The sequence below is a fragment of the Ascaphus truei genome, chromosome 10 (assembly GCF_040206685.1).
Source record: "Ascaphus truei isolate aAscTru1 chromosome 10, aAscTru1.hap1, whole genome shotgun sequence".
In the NCBI taxonomy this organism is placed as follows: domain Eukaryota; kingdom Metazoa; phylum Chordata; class Amphibia; order Anura; family Ascaphidae; genus Ascaphus; species Ascaphus truei.
Window position 1 is genome coordinate 20834348 of NC_134492.1, and position 22856 is coordinate 20857203.

Consider the following 22856-nt stretch of genomic DNA (forward strand, 5'->3'; position numbering starts at 1 on the left):
CAGCACTTCCACTGCAGCAAGGGATTCTGGGAAATGACATGCAAATGAGCACACAGTGTCACCTTTTGCTTCAAAACCATTTTTAACATGGTTCCCTATAGGCTTAAGCTTGCTGCATGGTCACAGCTGTCTGTGGGTGGGTTTTCTGGCTATGCATCTTAACCCTGGATGTGCTCAAAGCCTCCGACAGCGAAGACGTCAGTCCTTCGCTCCCCAGCTGGTTATCGTTGTCGTGGTTACGGATTGTGACGTCACGACTATGGGCAGGGAAGATGTCACTCTCGTGTCCTCTGGCGGATACAAGGACTCCCTGTCCACACACAATAGTGGCCAAAATGCAAGCAGTTCTTACACAGAGTGATTCCTGCAGTCTGCAATTTGGCTACTGATGATATCTTTAGAATTGGTCTCATAAAAAGGCAGAAAACATCCACGTTGCGTAATACTGTTTAATGCAGTATAAAACAGACATAGACTCAAGGTAAGGAAATGCACTCACATTTTCCTTATTTAGTCAGTGGCAAGTGTTTTGGGCACGCTCCCACCCTCTCGGATTGGCCCAGTCAAGTCCCAGCTCCAACCCACATGTATGCTGCCCGACCACTCGCTTCCGCGTTGCAATCAGAGAGACACAAGGAACTCGGAAAGGCTGTTGATTGAATGGTTGGTAATACTGCTCCTAGGACGGTGTCCTCCAAGTGACACTTCCCCACATGTTTCGTCATACTTCGACTTCCACAAGGGTTCTAGTACTTTGAGTATAAAGGGATCTAAAAGGTTAATGTATTTGCTACTTTCACTAGTAAATCTAATCTCCAGCCAAACTGTGGGGCATAAAAGAAGACTACATATAATATGTAATCAAGGGACCTATTTGCTAAGATATCAGTAGCAGCTTACGCTACGAACATTATTATTTGAGAAACCATTGACAGTTTAGTAATAGAAGACTTTAAATAAATCCTGTTTTTTTAATAATCTGCTAACTGTAACATACTGATTGGGTCATACAGTAGCCATAACCTGCCCCTAGGAGGTGTGATTGTACTCTAGTGAAAATTATATTCAGTAATGTGCAGTAGCCATTTAAATGGAATTGTCATATGGCTTTCATATACTTACCCATGTCTGTTTTTTCACTAAGATTCAGCCCATTGGCAGCACTCCCCCCAACTATAATTTTTATTTACAGGATTGCAACTGGCGGACTGACCCTCGGTTCCCGAGGTACTTAACGGTGAAGTTACTGATAGTAGTACCTAGTTTTAAAGCGGATTTAAACAGCCATCCAATAGGAAGCCTCAACTGATGATGTTGTGGCTTCCTATTTGTCCAAAAACTGGTCCCCTGAAGGGAGATTTTAATCGGGTAACTTCGCCAGTAAGTATATAAGGAACCAGGGGGTCCTCATTCCTGTGCTGTAAAAAATAAATACAAAAATGTGTGTGGGTGATTTCTGCTTTAAACCTATCCTTTCTGTTAGATTACTTTGATCCAACGTGGTATTGCATCCTTGAATCCTTGATTATCAGTTGCATGTCAAATTTCATATTATTTGTATGATACTACAAAATATGTAACACCTGTAACTGTTTTTATTCCTAACACAAATCTGTTTTAAAGCTTTTATTTGTGTTTTCCTTTCTTGCAGCTACAAATGGTTATTCTTGGAGTGAGTATCTATGTATATAATTTATAATTAGTGATAAGTAGCACAAAGTCTTGTAAGAATTATATCCATTACAAAACTCTAAAGGGGACTGGGACCGCTCCTCCTATAATGTACATTGGATAGTAGGTATAGGCAGGTGCTTTAAAGGGACTAATAGGCATAAAATGTCGGTGTGATCCAAGAGGGATCAAAAAAGGTTCCCCAAAGTTAAGCACTCAATGCCGGAACATATTATTCTGGATGACAATTATCCAACAGGAAAATTACCTGTATTGACTGTATTGGGAATAGATAGCCCTAGTAGTACCACTAAATCCGAAGAAAAATAATAAAGTGTTATTCAAGTTATTACTTATTAAAAACACATACACATCATTCAAAACTTGTTAAAAAACCCCGTTCACAGGTGGCTAAAGTGGTCAGTATCCAAATTGGATTTCCTCTATTAATATAGTCCTGCTGACTCACATACATCCATATCGGTGTTTTCTATTGAGAACCGAAATAGTACAGTGATCAAATGGAGGGTGTTAGTTGTATGAAATTGATTGGTATCAGACAATATATATATGAGCTCTGTTATTCCTCACACTGAGAGTTGTCTCTTTGATGTTGTTATGTATCAGTGTGTGCCAGTGTAGCAACATGCTCTTAAACACATAAGCCATACATAAATGTTAATCAGTAGCGCACAGGTAAACTGACAGACTGTATTTTGGTCGCATGGATAGACCAAATGTTCGCAGTTGATAATACACTCGGTCAGTATCTGGACCAGGCAATATTGATATATTGTGCGCGTACACATATAATATCTGGTTAGTATAAGCGGAACCGTGCAGTATGTCTGCAAGTAGGCCACGTGATCACAGCGGATCCCAAGTATAACCAGTGTGCGCAGTGGTAAATACACTCGGTCTACGTTAAGGCCAAACAATGTAAGTCCGTGCCCTGTGGCCATCAGCTAGTTCCGTGATCGCGGCGGATCATGGACTGATACTCGTCAGGGCCCCGCTGCAGATACAAGCCTGTCTTCCCTCGATCACTGGATGCTGCCACCTCTGATGACGTCAACTGCTGACGTCAATTCCCGACGACCGTTTCACGTATCCCTACGCTTCTTCAACGGTCGTCGGGAATTGACGTCAGCAGCTGACGTCATCAGAGGTGGCAGCATCCAGTGATCGAGGGAAGATAGGCTTGTATCTGCAGTGGGGCCCTGACGAGTTTCAGTCCATGATCCGCCGCGATCACGGAACTAGCTGATGGCCACAGGGCACGGACTTACATTGTTTGGCCTTAACGTAGACTGAGTGTATTTACCACTGCGCACACTGGTTATACTTGGGATCCACTGTGATCACGTGGCCTACTTGCAGACATACTGCACGGCTCCGCTTATACTAACCAGATATTATATGTGTACGCACACAATATATCAATATTGCCTGGTCCAGATACTGACCGAGTGTATTATCAACTGCGAACATTTGGTCTATCCATGCGACCAAAATACAGTCTGTCAGTTTACCTGTGCGCTACTGATTAACATTTATGTATGGCTTATGTGTTTAAGAGCATGTTGCTACACTGGCACACACTTTGATACATAACAACATCAAAGAGACAACTCTCAGTGTGAGGAATAACAGAGCTCATATATATATTGTCTGATACCAATCAATTTCATACAACTAACACCCTCCATTTGATCACTGTACTATTTCGGTTCTCAATAGAAAACACCGATATGGATGTATGTGAGTCAGCAGGACTATATTAATAGAGGAAATCCAATTTGGATACTGACCACTTTAGCCACCTTTGAACGGGTTTTTTTTAACAAGTTTTGAATGATGTGTATGTGTTTTTAATAAGTAATAACATGAATAACACTTTATTATTTTTCTTCGGATTTAGTGGTACTACTAGGGCTATCTATTCCCTATACAGTCAATACAGGTAATTTTCCTGTTGGATAATTGTCATCCAGAATAATATGTTCCGGCATTGAGTGCTTAACTTTGGGGAACCTTTTTTGATCCCTCTTGGATCACACCGACATTTTATAAGAATTATATCCATTCAGGTTTGGATGTGTATATTTAACCATTTCCTGTCTGGCAGTGAATGAGTTAAATTGACACAGTAGACATTGTTGTTATAGTACAGTATATTTTAAAAATTGGTTTTAATTTACCTTTTCTAATTTTCTATATACAATATTGCATTATATGAGTTTTAGTGTGGTAATGAATAAATCAGGATCTCCTTACTTCACAGACTTAATCAATACACCATGATGATTTAGAAATGATTTCAATGAATAACATTTCTGATTATACTGTATAGCAGCATATACATAATCACTTCTTTTTTTTATTTTTTTGGTTCTATAGGTATACAGAGATACTGAAGACCCAAATGTAATGTATTTATATACATCTATTGGTACATGTTTAGGATCATTTAAAGAGGTTTGACTATTTTGACATACAAGGAAGACACTCGGGTATTATGAGGAGGTTTATACTTCTCATAATTATAACACATGCTGATTTAACTCACATATCCCCTATTAAATAGCGATGAAGCCTTTTGTCTTTGCTAGTTACAAGTTAGTCCTAATTATTTGATTGTGGCTAAAAACTTCTCTGAAAAAATGCTGCCTATAAAATATGTGCTTAAGTCCCCAAAAAACCTTTGCAACTTGGTACAGCCTCACCTAAATTCTACATTAATTTAAACAAGTTATACATTATGTGAAATAAAAAGTTCATAAGTTTGTCTTAAAATTTGCAAGTCTAGTTATGTTTGTCATTTACTGAACAACTTAAAATAGAGACTCTTTAGATGAAACTATTATAGATTCATTATTTCCCTGGTTACCGATTGTTAATGAAAAATATTTTTACGGTATATACTGTTTATATATCAATATATAAGGATATCAGTGCCTGCGCTGTCCCACGTGTTTAGGTTGAACTGCAAATCTTGCTGCCGTCCACTTGAGAACTCCACAGTCTCCTATAACGTGATCCACCCCCTAATGCAGCAAAAACGAGAAAAAGTGGAAATGTGTACTGAGATGCAGTATATGTATTTTTATATTGGTAAAAAAAAAGTCCCACAGCAGGACTTGACTTAAAGAGCCTGGGGTGAGCTCTTTCTCCTTGCAGTGCAGCGCCTCCACCTATGAGGGATCCCAGCGTGGGCTGGATAACCCCTCACAGGAATCAATACACTTTAATGAGTAATACACCACCTAATGTATATAACTAGTCTTTAATGTACACCCACACTAACATATAATAACCACATACAATAACAGTAACACTGTACCCACAGTGTACACCTAACAACCTAACCTGTGGTGGTTCCCCCAAAGTACTGAGGATGCGGTGGCACAATACCCCTGGTGTCCTGTCCCACCGAAGTGTGAGGTAGCGCTAGTCCTGGGAACCGTTGGTGCACGTGTATACCTTCCTGGGCACTCCTGTACCCAGGTGCAGTGGTCGGATCAAGGGACAGTCAGGTCCCACGCGCGGGGCCTCTGACACCAATCCCCTCACTCCTTGGGGTCCTGATCCTCCTCACGAGGTGAGCTCCAGCAGGAGGGTCTCACCTGAAAGTCTCGGGGTCCTGTGACCTGTCCCAGGCCGCAGAGCACCGTGTGGCCGTCCGGTCACCGTTGCAATAGCACTAAGGGGAAGAGTCCCTATCTGGGGCCTTCCTTGCAACTCTCCGCTGGGGTGGCTCAGGGACTAGCTGGGGCTTAAGGGGTAAGGCTTAGGCCTAGTCCAAGAGGCACTGCTCCCTGGATGTTACCTGCTGTCTTGCTGTCCTTCCTCCTTCTTCCTGCCTGCGCGAATCCTATTGGTTGGGCTAGCCCCATGTGAAATTTCCTACCCCTAGAGGATCCTGGGATTTGTAGTTCCGTGCTGCGTCTGCGGAGCCGTCCTAAAATGGCCACCGCACTTACAACACTACACGGAGCTCCGGCGGGCAACCCATCAGTTCCCCCTCACTGGAGGTAAGGAGGAGGGGGACTCTGATTGATTGATTGATATAAATCAATCAATCAATTAGTTTTCATTTAAATAAAATAAATGTTCCAGGTTTATACTTTTTGTTTAATGTTGCACTTTAGCAGAGAAAGGTTGGTAATTTTTACTTATAATTTCAGTATTTATTTATCCATAGAGCTTGATCGAATCTTATCAGTTTAAGTTTAGATACACACCTAAAGGACCTCAGATGGATATTGTCAGGTAATTATTAAACTGTTAATATTACATGTATACAACATTATACTTAGCACCAAAATACCAGTGAGTAAATAATAGTAATATACAAAAGGGAAGAGGTAGTGATGCTCTTTTATTGATCACTGGTAAAATGTTATCTTTACATTGTGTTTAGTAATATAAACCACGTCTCAAAGAATCTAGATGGAAGTCAAAAAGGGAAATTGACAGATATACTGTACTAGCTGAGAGACCCGGCATTGCCCGGGATGTAAATGCGTAATAGGTAGTATTATTTATAAATCGGGGAACAATAGGATGACTATTTGTTGTAAAGGTTGGATAATAATATTGAAAAGAAAGATGGAATAAAATGTAATACGATGTTGTTTAAAAATGGTTTATTGTAAACACACCACAGTACAATGTATATTTTGGTGACATAACAGATGTAAAAATGTGAGGCGTGTGTCCTGCTAGGGTGTGAGGCGGCACGTGGCGCGTGGGTTGTGAGTGCTGTCTGTGAGTGGGGGTCCTGCTAGGGTGTGAGGCGGCAGGTGGTGCGTGGGTTGTGAGTGCTGTCTGTGAGTGGGGGTCCTGCTAGGGTGTGAGGCGGCAGGTGTCGCGTGGGTTGTGAGTGCTGTCTGTGAGTGGGGGTCCTGCTAGGGTGTGAGGCGGTGGGTCAGTGATGTCGGTGCGTAGGGGCAGGAAGCAGCAGGTGTGTGTGGCGGCAGGTATGTGTTGAGTGTGGCGGGTGTCTGTTGAGTGCGTGCAGCGGCTGTGAGGTGGTGGGTGAAAGGCAGAGGCGGCCGGAGTAAAGGCGGGTGAAAGGCAGAGGCAGGAAGGCGGGCAGGAAGGCGAAGGGCGGCGGGAAGGAGGAGGGGGTGGTGGAGCGGGGCAAGGGGTGGAGGAGGGGGGAAGGGGTGGGAGGGGGGAAGGAGGGTGGAGGGGAAAGGGGAGGGGGGGTGGAGAGGAAAGGGGAGCGGAGGGGAGGGGGAAAGGGGAGCGGAGGGGGGGGAAAGGGGAGCGGAGGGGGGGAAAGGGGAGCGGAGGGGAAAGGGGAGTGGAGGGGGGGAAAGGGGAGCGGGGGGGAAGGGGGAGCGGGGGGGGAAAGGGGAGCGGAGGGGGGGGGAAAGGGGAGCGGAGGGGGGGGAAAGGGGAGCGGAGGGGGGGGAAAGGGGAGCGGGGGGGAAGGGGGAGCGGGGGGGGGAAAGGGGAGCGGGGGGGGGAAAGGGGAGCGGGGGGGGGAAAGGGGAGCGGGGGGGGGAAAGGGGAGCGGGGGGGAAAGGGGAGCGGGGGGGGAAAGGGGAGCGGGGGGGGAAAGGGGAGTGGGGGTGGGAAAGGGGGGAAAGGGGAGTGGGGGGGTGGAGAGCAGGGGGCATATGTATTGTCATAGTTTATGTATCCGCATGCCCCCCCCCCCCCCGGCGTCCGTCCCCCCGCTGGCCGCTCCTCCTTCTTGGTTCCCCGTGACTCGGGGCTCGCCCCCCCCCTCCCCCCCCCCCCCGTGACTCGGGGCTCGCTCCTTCGCTCCCCATGATTCGGGGCTCGCCGCTCCCCGTGACTCGGGGCTCGCGCTCCCCGTGACTCGGGGCTCGCTCCCCGGGCGACCGCTTGGTCCCCCGATGTGCTGCCCGGGTGCCGGAGACGCATGCAGGCGGCGGCAGGAAGCGCCCTGTGTGGGGGCCTGTGTGCATGGGCTCGCGCCTGAAATAGGTGAGTTACTGGGGCCATATGTTGAGGCGGGACGCGCAGTGGTGTGACTTACCTGGGCGGGAGGTGTTTGTGTGTGTGTGTCTGTTTTGGACCTTTGTCCCGTCACTCCGCCTCAGGCCAATGAGAGGTGTGCGGGGGCGGGCGGGCCAAAGGAGCCATCTCATTGGCCTGAGGCGGAGTGACGGCCAAAGCTCCAATGCGATTGCCGCTAGGGACAGAGGACACGCAGACATACAGTGCTTTCAAAAATATATAGTAGATGCGAGGCAGCAGCTTCCAGCTCAATATGTACGACCATAAAAGAAAATACATACAAGATGTTGTGTTGATGGTACCTTACACCAATACGATTACATGCTATATTACATAGCCATATATGCCCGCTATGTTTTCGAGGTTGTCACAGTGTTCTTACCTTCCCTCCACATGATTTATCTTTTCATTTATCAGGACGATACTGTATATCACTTTAGCATTTGTATAATAGGCGGAATCATTTTGTTGTTAGCGTGTTGCTTTTGTTTCAACAGTTTCATTTTTGAAAAACATTTTTTTTCTTAGTGATAAAAAACATCTTATCAAAAATTTGACCACAGAAGACGTAAAAAAAGCATCTATTGCTCTGATCCGTAAACTTTTCCTTTTGATGCATAATCTGGGACCACTTCCCAAAGATGTATCACTGACTATGAAGCTGTTCTACTATGATGATGGTGAGTAAACGTATCGATGTAAAATGACAATTTCTGACTTGCAGTGACAGTATTGCATTAAGAAAATATGTTTGAATAAATTATAACTGCATTTTCTGATAGTACAATACTATGTTCTTTTACATATAACAATAACTATTATTACCGTTTATTTGTAAAGCACCAACATATTTCGCAATTATAAGTGTCTGGAAATGAAAGAATTTAAAAGGGGTGGGAGGTGAGATTTGAATACACAATAGATTTAATTTGGGATCTCACAAGTGTCTTAGGCTACGGCCCTGCACATGCACCTGGCGGTCTGGTGGCGCGTGCATGTGTCAAAGCCGCAGTCTGTGGCTGAGCTGCAGGGGGAAAGACAAGATCGTGAGTGGAGGCGTGGCCATGATATCACGCAGCTGGTTCGCCCTCATTGGCTGAGCCGCCGCCGTGACGTGGCCAGCGCTCCGTCGCCACTAGCAAAGACAAGATTCTTGTTTTTGCAAAAAATGTGGTGCACATTGCGATCTGTATATGCGCTTGCAGGCAGCTACTGGGCCCAGCACCATAGAGGGGCGGATCTTGTTCCTGCAGCGCACGCCGTAGCGCTTGACGCAGCCTACACTGGGGATGCAGCCTTAGATCGGAAAGTAGTGTGGGCAGCTGTATTGGTAATTCCTTTCATGTACAGTTAACAATTGAGGGAGTAAGGAGTATGATAATTTATGAACGATTGTTTGGTCCAATGAAAACTTATACTTCATACTCCTTCCCTCTTCTTTAGATCTTTTACTATAATAATCATATTAATCTTGTTTGTTATTGCCTAGAAGGCTCATAAGAAAATATACAAAGCTTTGGAGTGTTTTTCTGTTTAGCAAAAATATTGTGATTAAACAGTTCTGGTTAATTTAGTATACTGTATACCTGGGGGCGCAAGAATTGCTAGGGGGGGGGCGCGGCGGTTTCAGAAGCTCCGCGCCCTTCCCCAAGGCATTTTAATTAAATGCCGGGGGAGGCGTGAGGCCTCTGAAACGTCCCTTACCTGCTTCCAGCCGGGTCTTTGGCGCCGCGTCACCATGGCAATGCGGCATCAAATGACATTGCGTGGGGCGCGTGATGTCACATGACCCGCGACGTCATTTGACGCCGGGTTCTAACCGAGGTGGGACGTGAACGCTGGGGCTCCCAGGCAGGGGGGTGCACCCCAAAAACTTTGCGCACCCGTGCTGTATACACAGTAGATTCAGTGCAATGTATTTAGGAATCTGAGAACAGCTGTATTAGGAGATCAACAAAATGACACAGTGACCAAATGCCACTCATTAAACCCACCAGTGATATTTTAAAAATAAAACACCTTTAATATTTAGAACGTGGTAATTTTAAGGACAATTTACGCAATCATATTTTTATTTGCCAGCCTGAAACGGGTTTGCTGAATGAACCATTCTTTAATATTTGGTAAATCTCGCTCCGTATATTCTGTGTCAGTGTTATCCGTGCAGTGGGAATAGCTTTAGTAATTTAGAAATATCCGTAATACAGGATTTTAAAAACTGAATGCAATAACATTTGTGGCCTACTAATTGTTTTATGAGTTACTGTAACATAGATCTGTTATACTTACTAGTATAATTTTATAAAAGGATGTGTACTGTAAATGTGTGTACTTTCTTTTCCTTACTAGTGACCCCTACACATTATCAACCTCCTGGTTTTAAGGAAGGGGAGTCTCACACAATGCTTTTTGAAGGTGTCCCTGTGCAGGTGAAGCTGGCTGATGTGGCAACTTCATTTCATGTGATAAAGATGCGTGTTACTACTGAGAAAGAGAGCCTGGAAACCATGAATAAGCAGAGCATACTCAAAGAGGAGAAAGAGAATGTCAGGCCACAAGAAGCTCATGCCAAGTCTGTGAGATATTTCTAATTAGCATTACTCTCAACTTTGTTGTTGTTCTGACCACATATAAAAATGTTCTTAATGTGTCACCAGCGTCTCCAACACTTAACGACTTAAACATATATTCTGTTCCTATTCTAGTCCTATTCAACTGTCCGCTTATTAGACAGATTTATTTTGACATGAGACAGGGTTCATTCCATCCATGACTTTAAAATTATTTTTTTCTTTTTAAGGATGGGCTACACATCCCCATGGAATGTACACAGGACTGTGCTAGCAATATAAGAGGTCAGCTACTACTTTTATTTCAGGTGGAATTTGATGTTGCATTTTTAACAATGGCTTTCCTCAATTGTTTTTTTATCATATAGATTTTTTTTGTAGCTTTTACTAGGACATTGAAAGACCATAAGGGGATGTTGCTGTCAAGGCTGAAGGAGGAGCTCAGTGGTAATGTCACTACCTTTGAATCCCAGTGTCAGCTATCCTTGGGACCTTGGGCCCATCACTTTATCTCACTGTGCCTTAGGCAATTAAATTAGAATTTTTATATGTTTTTTATATACATATATGTGTAATTTTCATCTGATTAGATTTGTATGTTAGACATTTCAGCTTGTAAGGAAGCTTCAATACACATGTATGCAGATGACACAATCTTATATGCACACAGCCCTAGCCACTCCGACCTTGAAAACATACTTCAATCTGACTTTTTGAGACTTGAAAATTGGATTTCCCAAAACAAACCGTTTTTAAACACTGACAAGACTGTAACAATGGTATTTGGGACCAAGGCTAAATTTTTAAAGCTTCCAATGACTGAGCTCCAGATCAGAACCAACGCTAACACAACCCTTTCGGGATGCACATTGATATCCTGACATCGAAAACCTATGCCAAACTAGGTGTGCTTTACACGAACAAATCCTCCCTCAGGCTAGTTCCCCGCATGCGCGACCGCATGCACTCCTCACACAGCCCCTTCCCTTCTCCCTAGCAGTCCCCAGTGACTCCTCGCTTCCTGGCTCACTGAGCTCTGTGACGCGTCAGCCAGTGGGAGATACAAGTGGATTGTGTTCCTGTGCAGCGACGCGTCACATGGTGCACCAGGGAGCCAATCGGGAACATGTTTAGAGTTAGCAGTGCAATTGTTTCTACAAACATTTTGAGTGCTTTTTGACGCAAATAGTAAACTGATTTCAAGTGCTGCACATTTATTAGGCTACACAAGCCATTTTCTACTAAATAGTTAATATATACTATTGTAAATGTGACCTTAAGCCAGGATCTCGGAGGACTGGGGGTTCAAGATGAAACGGTCTGCAAACTGCCATAACTAATTAAAATCATGCAGGATTTCTTATAATGCCCTCACTGCAGAGTCCTTATCTCTCTCACACAACTCCCTGTGTCTTTGCTGTGAAACCTCAGCAAAACAAAGCTTTTACCACCGTGATTGTTTTTGTTGTTGTTGTTGCAAAGCCCCCACCCCCCCACTCCTCCCATCATGGCTGCGCCCACCCGGCCCGTTTTGGCCACGCCCCCGCGCCTAAAAAAAAGCCTTAAAAAAAGCTCCCTACAGATCGTGCTGAAGTGCCATGCACGCACCGCCAGGACGCAAGGCGGGCGTGCAGGCGCGTGCAGTGGGGCATTAGCCTAAGTCTGCTGGTCAAAAAGCGTATCTCACAGCAGATGTTAATGCCAGTTATCGACTATGGGGACATAGTATACGGCTCGGCACCCCAAACCCACCTTAGCAAACTTGATACCCTCTACAATTCAATATGCCGTTTTGTTCTCCAATGCAATTACAACACACATCACTACGAAATGCTCAAAGAACTAGATTGGTCATCACTTGAGTCTAGGCGCAAAGTTCATCTTTCCTTTCTTGCCTTCAAATACTTTCTGGGCAAGCTACCCATCTATCTGAACAAGCTCCTCACCCCTACCACATGCAGCACTTATCATCTAAGATCTGACTCCAAAAGACTGTTCATGGTCCCAAGGTTCAGCAAAGTATCCGGACGCTCCTTCTCTTACCGTGCACCCCAAAACTGGAACAGTCTACCGGAGACTCACAGCCACCACCAGTCTAAGGCCTGGGACATGGTCCAGCAGACCCGCTGAGCCGCGCTGAGCAGATGAACTTACCCCCTTCATCTGTGATCAGCGTGGCTTTAGCAGCCACTTCCGCATGCGTGCGAAGGCTCCGAAATTTTCAGGAGACAGGACAGTTTGAATTTCGGCGCTGAGGTGAGCGGAGGAGCGGTCACGTGACCGCAAACATCCAATGGGAGCGAGGGACTAGCCACGCTTTCGACCCGCCTCCGCCCCGCCCCCAAAGCACGCTCACTGCCTCTCCTGCCAGGACGCAAAAAAGCACCAGCTTGAGCAGGCGAAGCAGAGCTGGAGCAAGGCTCAGCGCGGACCGAGGCACCATGCCCGAGGCCTAAATTCTTTCAAAACTAAAGCTGTCTCACACTTTAATCTGGTCTGTAACTGTTACATACGCGTATTATATATTATCTCTAACTGTGCATGCTGTGTCTTGCATATAATGTATACCATGTTCACTTATGTAACTGTATTTGTAACAATATATTATTTGTCATCTTAACTCTATGCCCAGGACATACTTGAAAACGAGAGGTTACATAGTTACATTGTAGATTAGGTTGAAAAAAGACGTACGTCCATCAAGTTCAACATATGCTAAATTTAGACAACAGATACTTTATCCTATATCTATACTTACTCATTGATCCAGAGGAAGGCAAACAAAAAACCCCAGTGACATATCATCCAATGATATCTCATAAGGGGAAAAATAAATTCCTTCCTGACTCCAAGAATCGACAATCGGATTAATCCCTGGATCAACATCCTTCCCATGTATACTTATTTGGTACTAGCTGAGAGACCCGGCGTTGCCCGTGAGTTAAATTTCCCGCTAGGAAAGGGGGGGGAGAGGGGGGGAAAAGGGGGGGGCAGTGGACAGGAGGAGGGGGGGGGGACAGTGGACAGGACGGGGGAACAATGAGGGGGGGGGACAGTGGACAGGAGGGTGGGGGGGCAGTGGACAGGAGGGGGGGGAGACAGTGGACAGGAGGGGGGGAGACAGTGGACAGGAGGGGGGGGAGACAGTGGACAGGAGGGGGGGGGAGACCGTGGACAGGAGGGGGGGAGACAGTGGACAGGAGGGGGGGGAGACAGTGGACAGGAGGGGACAGTGGACAGGAGGGGACGGGGACAGTGGACAGGAGGGGACAGTGGACAGGAGGGGATGGGACAGTGGACAGGAGAGGACGGGACAGTGGAGAGGAGGGGACGGGACAGTGGACATGAGGGGGACGGGACAGCGGACAGGTGGGGGACGGGACAGTGGACAGGAGGGGGGGGACAGTGGACAGGAGGGGGGGACAGGGGACAGTGGACAGGAGGGGGGGACAGGGGACAGGAGGGGGGCAGTGGACAGGAAGGGACGGGGACTGGACAGGAGGGGACGGGTACAGTGGACAGGAGGGGACGGGACAACAGTGGACAGGAGGGGGACGGGACAGTGGACAGGAGGGGGACGGGACAGTGGACAGGAGGGGGACGGGACAGTGGACAGGAGGGGGACGGGACAGTGGACAGGAGGGGACGGACAATGGACAGGAGGGGACGGACAGTGGACAGGAGGGGACAGTGGACAGGAGGGGACAGTGGACAGGAGGGGATGGGACAGTGGACAGGAGGGGACGGGACAGTGGACAGGAGGGGACGGGACAGTGGAGAGGACGGGACAGTGGACATGAGGGGGACAGTGGACAGGTGGGGGACGGGACAGTGGACAGGAGGGGGGTACGGGACAGGAGGGGAGGCAGTGGACAGGAGGGGACAGTGGACAGGAGGGGATGGGTACAGTGGACAGGAGGGGACGGGACGACAGTGGACAGGAGGGGGACGACAGTGGACAGGAGGGGGACGGGACAGTGGACAGGAGTGGGACGGGACAGTGGACAGGAGAGGGACGGGACAGTGGACAGGAGGGGGACGGGACAGTGGACAGGAGGGGGACGGGACAGTGGACAGGAGGGGGACGGGACAGTGGACAGGAGGGGGATGGGACAGTGGACAGGAGGGGGACGGGACAGTGGACAGGAGGGGGACGGGACAGTGGACAGGAGGGGACGGGACGACAGTGGACAGGAGGGGGAGGGGACGACAATGGACAGGAGGGGAGAGGATGACACTGGACAGGGGGGGACGGGACGACAGTGGACAGGAGGGGACGGGACGACAGTGGACAGGAGGGGGACGGGACAGTGGACAGGAGGGGGTGGTGACAGTGGACAGGAGGGGGTGGTGACAGTGGACAGGAGGGGGTGGTGACAGTGGACAGGAGGGGGGGTGACTGGACAGGAGGGGGGGTGACAGTGGACAGGAGGGGGGTGACAGTGGACAGGAGGGGGGGTGACAGTGGACAGGAGGGGGGGTGACAGTGGACAGGAGGGGGGGTGACAGTGGACAGGAGGGGGAGTGGACAGTGGACAGGAAGGGGGGTGACAGTGGACAGGAGGGGGGGACAGTGGACAGGAGGGGGGGGACAGTCGACAGGAGGGGGGGCAGTGGACAGGAGGGGGGGTGGGTTGCTTAAAATTTCCGGGTCCCTCCTCTCCACTCCCCCTGTATGTTTCTCGGCTCCCCCCTCTCTCTACGCTCCTGACCACCCCCCGTTTCTCGGTCCCCACCCTACAGTGCCTGACACACACACACAGTGTCAGACACACACAGTGTCACACACACACAGTGTCCCACACACACACACACAGTGTCCCACACACACACACAGTGTCACACACACACACAGTGTCACACACACACACACACACACACACACACACACACACACACACACACACACACACACACACACACACAAACACACACAAACACACACACACACACTGACACACACACACACACACACACACACACAGTGACACACAATGACACACACACACACACACACACACACACACAGTGAGACACACACACACAGTGACACACACACACACACACGTTACCTCTCGTTCCGGCCGCCGCCATCTTAGTTACTCCGCGAGGGAGGAAGGGGGTCCTTCCGGCCGCCGCCATCTTAGGTGCCGCGTGTCAGCTGCCTGTCCCCCCGCCGGGGAGGGGGGGAGGTGAGTGGAGCATCGGGGGGGAGGTGAGTGGAGCATCGGGGGGGAGGTGAGTGGAGCATCGAAGGGGGGAGGTGAGTGGAGCATCGGGGGGGAGGTGAGTGGAGCATCGGGGGGGAGGTGAGTGGAGCATCGGGGGGGAGGTGAGTGGAGCATCGGGGGGAGGTGAGTGGAGCATCGAGGGGGGGAGGTGAGTGGAGCATCGGGGGGAGGTGAGTGGAGCATCGGGGGGGGAGGTGAGTGGAGCATCGGGGGGGAGGTGAGTGGAGCATCGGGGGGGAGGTGAATGGAGCATCGGGGGGGAGGTGAGTGGAGCATCGGGGGGGAGGTGAATGGAGCATCGGGGGGGAGGTGAGTGGAGCATTGGGGGGGAGGTGAGTGGAGCATCGGGGGGGGAAGTGAGTGGAGCATCGGGGGGAGGTGAGTGGAGCATCGGGGGGGAGGTGAGTGGAGCATCGGGGGGGAGGTCAGTGGAGCATCGGGGGGGAGGTGAGTGGAGCATCGGGGGGGAGGTGAGTGGAGCATCGGGGGGAGGTGAGTGGAGCATCGGGGGGGAGGTGAGTGAAGCATGAGGGGGAGGTGAGTGGAGAATGGGGGGGAGGTGAGTGGAGCATGGGGGGGAGGTGAGTGGAGCATGGGGGGGAGGTGAGTGGAGCATCGGTGGGGAGGTGAGTGGAGCATCGGGGGGGAGGTGAGTGGAGCATCGGGGGGGAGGTGAGTGGAGCATGGGGGGGAGGTGAGTGGAGCATCGGGGGGGAGGTGAGTGGAGAATCAGGGGGGAGGTGAGTGGAGCATCGGGGGGAGGTGAGTGGAGTATCGGGGGGGAGGTGAGTGGAGCATCGGGGGGGGAGGTGAGTGGAGCACCGGGTGGGGATGTGAGTGGAGCATCGGGGGGGAGGTGAGTGGAGCATGGGGGGGAGGTGAGTGGAGCATGGGGGGGAGGTGAGTGGAGCATGGGGGGGAGGTGAGTGGAGCATGGGGGGGAGGTGAGTGGAGCATCGGTGGGGAGGTGAATGGAGCATCGGGGGGGAGGTGAGTGGAGCATGGGGGGGAGGTGAGTGGAGCATGGGGGGGAGGTGAGTGGAGCAACGGGGGGGAGGTGAGTGGAGCAACGGGGGGAGGTGAGTGGAGCATCGGGGGGGAGGTGAGTGGAGCATCGGGGGGGAGGTGAGTGGAGCATTGGGGGGGGAGGTAAGTGGAGCATGGGGGAGGGGTGAGTAGAGCATCAGGGAGGGGGGGGGGTGAGTGGAGCATCAGGGAGGGGTGTGTGTGTGTGTGTTGGCCCGTCACTCCGCCTCAGGCCAATGAGAGGTGTGCGGGGGCGGGCTGCCCAAGGTCCAATGAGATTGCCGCTAGGGACACAGACATGGACACATAGGACACTTTCAGAAATATATAGTAGATATCCCTGTATACCTTTCCCATCTAAAAAGATGTCCAACCTTTTTTTGAATAAATCTATTGTATCTGCCATCGCAGTCTCCTTGGGTAATGAATTCCACATTTTAACTGCCCTTACTGTAAAGAACTCTTTCCTTTGTTGCTGGTGAAATCTCCTTTCCTCCAACCTTAAGGGATGGCTCGAGTCCTTTGAACTGCCTGTGGGATGAACAGTTCTTTTGAAAGCTCCTTGTACTGTCCCCGAATATATTTGTATATAGTTATCATATCCCCTCTTAGACGCCTCTTTTAAATAAATCTAATTTAGGTAGCCTCTCCTCATAAGTTAGATTGTCCATCCCCTTTATTAATTTGGTGGCTCTTCTCTGCACTCTCTCTAGTTCCATAATGTCTTTTCTAAGGAGTGGTGCCGAAAATTGTACTCCATATTGAAGGTGTGGTCTTACTAATGCTTTGTAAACGGCCATAATTACGTTTGCTTCCCTTCCATCCATTGCCCGTTTAATGCAAGATAAGATCTTATCTGCCTTTGAAGCTACTGCATGACTTTGTGCACTATTGCTAAGCCTGCTGTCTACAAGCACTCCTAAATCCTTCTCCATCAAGGATTCCCCCAATATATCTCCATTTAATTTGTAAGTCGCCTTTTTTTTCTTGCATCCCAAATGCATAACCTTACATTTATCTGTATTAAACCTCATCTGCCATTTACCTGCCCACGTTTCCAGTCTCTCCAAGTCATTCTGGAGAGAAATTACATCCTGCTCTGATTCTATTATCACACAAAATTTAGTATCATCAGCAAAGATGGAGACTTTGCTCTCAATGCCAACCTCAAGGTCATTAATAAACAAGTTATAAAGCAGGGGTCCCAGTACCGATCCCTTAGGTACTCCACTCACGACTTTAGCCCAACCTGAAAAAGTTCCATTTATGACAACCCTCTGTTGTCTGTCCTTTAACCAGTTTTCAATCCAGGTGCAAATATTATTACTGAGTCTAATTTTCTTTATTTTGTACACCAACCTCTTGTGTGAAACCGTATCAAAAACCTTTGCAAAATCTAAGTAGATCACATCAACTCCATTACCCTGGTCTAAAATCCTACTTACCTCCTCAAAGAAACAAATAAGGTTAGTTTGGCATGATCTATCCTTCATAAATCCATGCTGCCTATTACTAATAATTTTGTTTTCCATTAGGTATTCCTGAATATTATCCCGTATTAAACCTTCAAGTAGTTTACCCACTATTGAAGTCAGGCTTACAGGTCTGTAATTCCCTGGTTGTGATCTAGCTCCCTTTTTAAATATAGGCACCACATCTGCTTTACGCCAATCTTGTGGTACTGAGCCTGTGGAAATGGAGTCCTTGAATATTAAATATAATGGTTTGGCTATTACTGAGCTTAACTCCTTGAGAACTCTTGGATGTATGCCATCGGGGCCAGGTGCCTTATTTACTTAAATTTTTTCAAGACGCTTATGAACTTCTTCCTCAGTTAACCAATTGTTCATTAATATGGAGGTTGTGGCTTCCTCCTGCGGCACTACTATTGAGCTTGATTCTTCCCTGGTAAACACAGAGGTAAATAATTTGTTTAATACCTCTGCTTTTTCCTTATCTCCAATAATCTGCCTACCCATCTCACACTGAAAGGGTCCTATATTTTCTTTTCTCATTTTTTTGTTATTAAGGTACTTAAAGAACTTTTTAGGGTTGACCATACTTTCTATTGCAATCCTTTTTTCATTATCCATTTTTGCTAATTTGTTGCCCTTTTGCATTTTTTGTTACATTCCTTATAATTCTGATACGATGTCTCCGTCCCTGACTTAAAGAATCTAAATGCCTTCCTCTTCTTGTCTGTTTCCTCCCCTTCCTGTTTATTTAGCCACATTGGTTAAACTCTCAATGTATTACTTCCTGGTAACACATGTTATAAATAAATAAATGCGGTGTGATTAATAAATTACATTGTGGTTACTTTGGAACGGGAATGCTCATTTTCTGACAGCATTCTGGTGTTTCTGACCTTAAGGATTCCCTATGTTGTTTGTATATGGAAATTAGATAGTGATCTCTACAGTACAGGGACTCATTGTGCCTGTAAGATTCTATGTATAACACTGCGCGCACTGTCAACACTATATAAGATTTTAGTTGTATTAAGACCATTGTAGGCACTTTGCCACGCATCAAAAGAAGAAAGTATATAGGATTCTATTCAATATACTGTAAAGCTGCTCTGCAATAAAGAACATTTTGGTTCTATTCAACTGAAACAGCACACAAACGGGCTTTAACGGCATATTGAATTGGAAGCAGTCTCAAAGCTTTGTTCTTATCTTGGTCTATTAGAAACTATTTCCGCCTACAGCTGTGCATGTATAAAGAATTCAATAGGAGTTATAACTACTAGAACACGGCAGTACATTTTATGACATATATGACCTGATTCACAAGAACAAGTGTATTCTTCCTCCATTTAATGAATGGCAACAGCATGGTAAAATATCACTATGACTACTTAAATCCTCTTACCATTTCAAGCCATTTATCTATGGAAAAAGTACTTTTTATTTGTCTGGGTAACACATCTTGGATTTAGTCTTCATGAAAATGAACTCTTCTTCCCTAATAAGATACTAATGCCACATGATGATGATGATGATGATGATGATAATGAGGGAGGAGAATGAGGAGAGAGGATGATAATGAGGGAAGTGGAGGATGATACATAGACACTTTCTTTCAAGCGTGGCTTTGAATGATGAATATTTTGAGTGGTAAATCTGGCTAATTTAAATAAATTGTTACATAGATAATTATACAGACTTTTTTATTTTCTAGAATTTCCATTCAATGGAAGCAATACAGGGACTCAAGAAGATTTTCTTGATAATAAAAGAAAGGTAAGACCGTATCATTAATACTATGATACACAATGATCAACTGTAGATGCTGCAAACAACTTTAATAGGATTTGGTCAAACCGTAGAAGTCCTTTAAACAATTAGTGTTCAGTGCAACAAATATTTGTTTAATTAACATCAACTGAAAGACCAAGATATATATAGATATATAGGTATATAGATATATAGGTACAGGCATACCCCGCTTTAAGGACACTCACTTTAAGTACACTCGCGAGTAAGTACATGTCGCCCAATAGGCAAACGGCAGTTCACGCACGCGCCTGTCAGCACGTTCTAAACAGCAATGCCGGCTCCCTACCTGTAACGAAGCTGTGCGCAAGCGGGGAGACTATAGAGCCTGTTACAAATGCGGTATTTACATTAGTTATGCACGTATATGATGATTGCAGTACAGTACATGCATCGATAAGTGGAAAAAAAGTACTGCTTCACTTTAAGTACATTTTCGCTTTACATACATGCTCCGGTCCCATTGCGTATGTTAATGCGGGGTATGCCTGTATATATGTATATATTTGTGTATATATATATATATATATATATATATATATATATATATATATATATAGAAGAAAATAGCCGTGTTAGTCCAGTTGCGTTAGTGCAGAATAAATGAATTCTTCAGTATTAGGTGATACCTTTTTTATTGGACTAACAATTTATGTCATAGGACAAGCTTTCGAGAGTTATCCTCTCTTCTTCAGGTCAAGCAATACCCCTCCTTCTTTGTCACTTTCTCCTGGCTTCAAAACACTTTTAACACCCTACCTTATCTACAGTACATATCTGTTTTTTCCCCCCTGTCTACACTGTTTTAGCCATTGAATCCTTTGTATATCAGTATTGCTTGACCTGAAGAAGAGAGGATAACTCTCAAAAGCTTGTCCTATGACATAAATTGTTAGTCCAATAAAAAAGGTATCACCTAATACTGAAGAATTCATTTATTCTGCACTATATATATATATATATATATATTTTTATCAATGACTTTTTAAGGCATTCTCACCACCACAGCTGTAAGAATAATAATGTTCTTTGGGCTTCCTTTCTTTGCTAGTGTTTCTCAAACCTCTCCTCGGGACACCCCAGCCAGGCCATGTTCTAGGTACAATCGGCTAATAACGTTCACATATAAGATAAATGCAACTGTGTGATTGGTAATTCATTGCTTATTCCTAAAATCTTGTTTAACTGGAGTGTCCCAAACAGAAGGTTAAGAAAAACTGTTCTTAATAGAAGAATTCTTAGACTTTTGGGATGTGTAAAGTCCATATGGTTCTGACAAAGCTTTTACAGTGTCTATTTTAGTGGTATACAAAATGAATTAATAGTAGGGGCATCCCGAGTTAGAACTCAATAAATGACATAATGACTTAACTTATAACCAGGTGCCCGATGGGACGGTCTAGGTACATGTCACCGGACCAAAAATATACAAGCAGGAGCAGGATGTTCAAAGCACTCCAAGGTAGAAAAATCTAGAAATCTATATAAAAAGGGGCCTGTTTTTATTGTTTATGTGATGGATTAAATAAATAGATTTGTATATTTTTCTACATTGGTATGCTGTGGACATCCTGTTTCTGCTTGTATATTTATGTTCTATAGATGTGAAAAGTAATTTAAATATGCATTACTACTGTATATAAATCTTCTTTCCTCTTTCATCTGATGAAAATCATTTAAAAGAAAAAAATAATTTTTTTATACACCAAATAATGAGGTCTAAAATGGCATATTGATATGTATCAAATAGAGGCGTTATATGTTAGACACGTCATTTTATTCTGAATTGTTGGAGGCAAGATCATAAAACAGGTATAGCACATTCTAGACAGGTAACCTACCATAATCCTCCCTAACAAGCCTCCTGTTTGTTACAGGATGGGAACAATGGGGCCCCCTGCAATTGAAATGCACTATTTTCTGCTCCTGGGAACCCCAGTTCCCAAGATAATATAGGTAAAGTTATCGGTATTACTTCCTGGATTTTAAAGGGGATTTCAATGGTTGATGATATTGTGACTTCTTATTGGCACATAATTTGGCAGCCATTTTATTTCCCCTGGAGGGAAATTTAAACCCGGTAACTTTACTGGTATCTCAAACGCAGGGGTCCTCAGAACTGAAATTACCCACGGTTCAGCTCCGGGATTCCCTGGTTACCTCTAAAAAAAATAGGGGGTAAAAAAAATAAACAAGACGGTGGGATTGCTGCTTTAAGTATTTTTAAGTCATTAACCCACATTTCTTTTTTTATTAAGATTCGTGGAGGCACCGCTACTAAAAGAAAGGGAATCTCAAAAAGAAAACACTGAATAGACATTAAGCAAAAAGCTTTGTGAGGAAAATTCCCAGTATACCCAAGACATTTTTTTAATCCAAATTTTATGCGTAGGGGACATGTGAAGCTCAGTTTCATTGATTCTTTTTTATTTTTAAACTTTCTTTTTATTTCAGTATTTTATACATGGGATACAAAAAAAAGAAAAGAGGGGGGGAAGGTTAGCAAATAAACATTTAACTTTACATATATCACTTGTGCATATATTAAACAGAAGATACATAAAACAATTACATTCTTGTATTGTCTTTTTCCCCCTTTAATTATTTGTTTATGCCCATCAAGTTAGGAACTGGAAATATATTCTCCGGGCCATCATGAATGACCCACTTACATCTTAATATATAAGTTTGAAATTTGTATGGGGTTTGTTAGATGTGGCCAATCAGATTGGTCCGTGGGTCTGCCCGCCCCCCCGCGACTCATTGGCCAAGAGGTCAGCTCCACTGTGACACCCACATAGACACACACAGACATTGGTCCCTGTGTCCGCCCGCCCATAGTCAGCCTCACACACCACTATCATTGGCCAAAAGGTACAGTGACATCACTGATACACAACTATTTGACTGTCACACACTGACACTGACACACCATACCCCCAGAGCACCCCATGCGGAGTACAAGGTAAGTTTCATCCATCTCACACTGTCACCCCTTGACTGTCACCCCACACACTCACTGTTACCCCTGTGTACACACACTCACTCCTCACCCCACACACTCACTGTTACCCCTGTGT

The 22856-nt window shown here is 46.1% G+C and overlaps 1 protein-coding gene across 8 annotated transcripts in view; it reads left to right on the plus strand.

Moving 5' to 3' along the window:
* LOC142503617 (HORMA domain-containing protein 1-like) overlaps positions 1–22347 on the plus strand; it is a 31284-nt gene extending 8937 nt beyond the window's left edge. For 2 of the 8 annotated variants that reach the window (XM_075616136.1, XM_075616139.1), the window contains 9 exons: positions 1652–1672; positions 4072–4098; positions 5876–5943; positions 8197–8348; positions 10018–10244; positions 10469–10523; positions 10620–10685; positions 19682–19743; positions 22035–22347. In XM_075616136.1, the coding sequence (XP_075472251.1) occupies positions 1652–1672; positions 4072–4098; positions 5876–5943; positions 8197–8348; positions 10018–10244; positions 10469–10523; positions 10620–10685; positions 19682–19743; positions 22035–22088 (732 nt within the window). In that variant the 3' untranslated portion in view covers positions 22089–22347. Of the gene's footprint in view, positions 1–1651; positions 1673–4071; positions 4099–5875; positions 5944–8196; positions 8349–10017; positions 10245–10468; positions 10524–10619; positions 10686–19681; positions 19744–20827; positions 20876–22034 lie in introns of those variants that run through there. The other 6 variants (XM_075616133.1, XM_075616135.1, XR_012804060.1 and 3 more) reach the window with 6 other exon arrangements.
* The last annotated feature ends 509 nt before the right edge of the window (positions 22348–22856 follow it).